The 2,500-nt window shown below is 33.6% G+C and overlaps 1 protein-coding gene across 1 annotated transcript in view; it reads left to right on the forward strand.

Moving 5' to 3' along the window:
* The window catches only part of LOC144962564 (DNA repair protein XRCC3-like), an 11,740-nt gene extending 10,522 nt beyond the window's left edge, over positions 1–1,218 (forward strand). Inside the window, exon 7 of the mRNA XM_078895607.1 lies at positions 611–1,218. Within this exon, the coding sequence (XP_078751733.1) occupies positions 611–877 (267 nt within the window). The 3' untranslated portion in view covers positions 878–1,218. The remainder of the gene's footprint in view (positions 1–610) is intronic.
* Positions 1,219–2,500: the final 1,282 nt, after the last annotated feature.

The raw sequence follows: 2,500 nt of genomic DNA on the forward strand, positions 1-2,500 counted from the left end.
CAATTCTAAACTTTACAGGTAGCCAGTGTAGGTCCTCCAAAATGAGTGTAATATTCTTGCGCTGGTTAGATATCATTACCAATCAAGTTGCTTTGTTCTATATCTTTTAGAGTTGATTAATGACGTTATTATCACAACCATAGAGAAAGCTATTGCAATAATCTAGGTAGCTAAAAATCATAGAGACAACAAGACTTTTGATAGTATTAATATCAAGAAGCCTTCTTATAACTTTTTTTAATACTCGAGTTGACTCAAGTAGATAAAAATATTGACATTATGTAAAAAACTTTGAAAAACTAAAGAAATGATCTAGTTTTCATCACTTTTTAAAAATCTAAATAATGACAGTTATATTTTGCTAAAAAATTGTGCAAGAAACAAATGCATAATATACTTAAACCATGATGTGCAATTTCTCTCACTTATGTCACTGCACTGCTTTTAAATGTTAGACAAAGGAAATGGTTCTATTTCATAGAGATAAAAATGATTGTTAAAGTATTGCTCATTTTTTTCTTTTTCTTATAGATTTTTTCCTTGTTTGTTTTGTGACGAGTGATCATATGGTATTTTATAGAATTTATATCCAATTTTCATTGCTTCCCAGGTGACGGCAAATACTCAGACTTCTGCAGTATTGGCGACATCTTGTAATCTAATTCCTTCCCTGGGTGTGGCCTGGGCCAATCAGATTCACTGTAGAATAACAATGTCTAAAACTCCCTTGTGGTCATCGAATGAAACCATGGAAATAAATGATAGACGCACCCGGAGAAGCCTCAAAGTCTCATTTTCTCCTCATATACCTCCCAATGAAATATCTGTGTACATTGATAATGCTGGCATTCATGGAGAGGAAACAAATAAGAGATGATGATAAGACAGTGTATTAGGGAAATGCGATTGTCACTGATTCTGTCCCTTAGTTGTGTCCATCACAGTGAATTTTATTATGAGGACAACATTCATGGGCATATTTTTTTTTAATTTCTGCGAGTGAAAAAAAAACTCACAAATGCATAACTCAAATACGATAAGCTACAATGCTGAGACACCAGTCACTTTTAAGTGTATGCAGATCTTTATAATTATTATTTGGTCAGCAATCAAGAGACTGAATTTGATATTTAACGCAGTCACGCTTTAGTTCAATGGAATAAAGTTTGTTAGTAAATTATTGGATAAACATGACTTTGAAAACCTTATGCAGTAGTATGATTTCGAGAATGCAGTCGCTCTGATCTTCAATGTAAAAAATTTAGCTTAGAATTGTGCCTGCTGGTTAGGGATGCTTAACTAACTTTGTCAGGGATGTCACTTGCTGGGTTTGGGTTTTTTTTCATCTTCCTTATATCTTGTAATTCTTACATATAAGCCTATTTTGTCTCTCTGGAATGAGGTCGTCTTCAAATTCTCCTCAAGCATCTTTACTTGAGAGGGAGAAATTTAATTGTATGTAGACAGGTGTTTCGGGTTTTTTCTGGGGGTTTTTTTTTGTTTGCTTTTTTGGGGGGGGAGGGGGAGGGGGGGGGGGTTTATGCAAGTCAACTCATCATAGTAGTTCAAATGAAAAAGGTCAACAAGATTCTAAGAGAATCCCACAAAATGGTTTGGAGTTTTTGATGAGTTGAAATATAAAAATTGATAGATCGTAAGACGTGAAACTCAATTTTTTTGTAAGTGACAAAGTTGGGAACAGACACTGACAATAAGATAAAGATCTGACAAGGTATGGATGAAACAGTGCCAGACTAAGGAGTTAATAAACTACAAGAAAAAATAATATCCCAGACAGAGATTGCCTCGAGGTAGGCTGTTTTTTTGGAATACTTTTTTTTTCTTGTCCGGCACTGTTTCATGCACACGTTTTCACTTCTTTTTTAAAGATATTGAAGTAGGCGCGGTCACAGTGGATGAATGATCCAGAAAAATAGAAGTCAATGATATTCAAATCTTTTACACCTTTACTTATATTTCTGTAATTTTCCTTCAAGTTACAAAACGAATATGGTATATAGAAATGATAGAATGTGATCATAGAAATATCGAGTTTAATGGTCTGCAGTCAGCATCTAAAAATTGTATCACATTTGAATAAGGCTTTATGAATGTATATTTAGTGAATGATTGTTATAGATAAAGGGAAAAAGAGAGAGAAAGATTACATATGTAATGATGGAGTGGTTGTCTCTCTATGTTTGTTACTTCTACTACTACAACAACAACTACTACTACTACTTCTACTACTACTACTACTACTACTACTACTACTACTACTACTACTACTACTACTACTACTACTACTACTACTACTACTACTGCTGCTATTACCACTACTACTACAAATACTACCACTACTACTACTACTACTGCTAGTAATATTACTACTACTACTGCTACTAGTACTACTACTAATACTACTACTGCTACTTTTACTACTATGACCACTACTATTACTACTACTACTACTACTACTACTACTACTACTACTACTACT

This window comes from Berghia stephanieae, chromosome 1 (genome assembly GCF_034508935.2).
Source record: "Berghia stephanieae isolate SIO BIC M18660-M18661 chromosome 1, UCSD_Bste_1.3, whole genome shotgun sequence".
Classification (NCBI taxonomy): domain Eukaryota; kingdom Metazoa; phylum Mollusca; class Gastropoda; order Nudibranchia; family Aeolidiidae; genus Berghia; species Berghia stephanieae.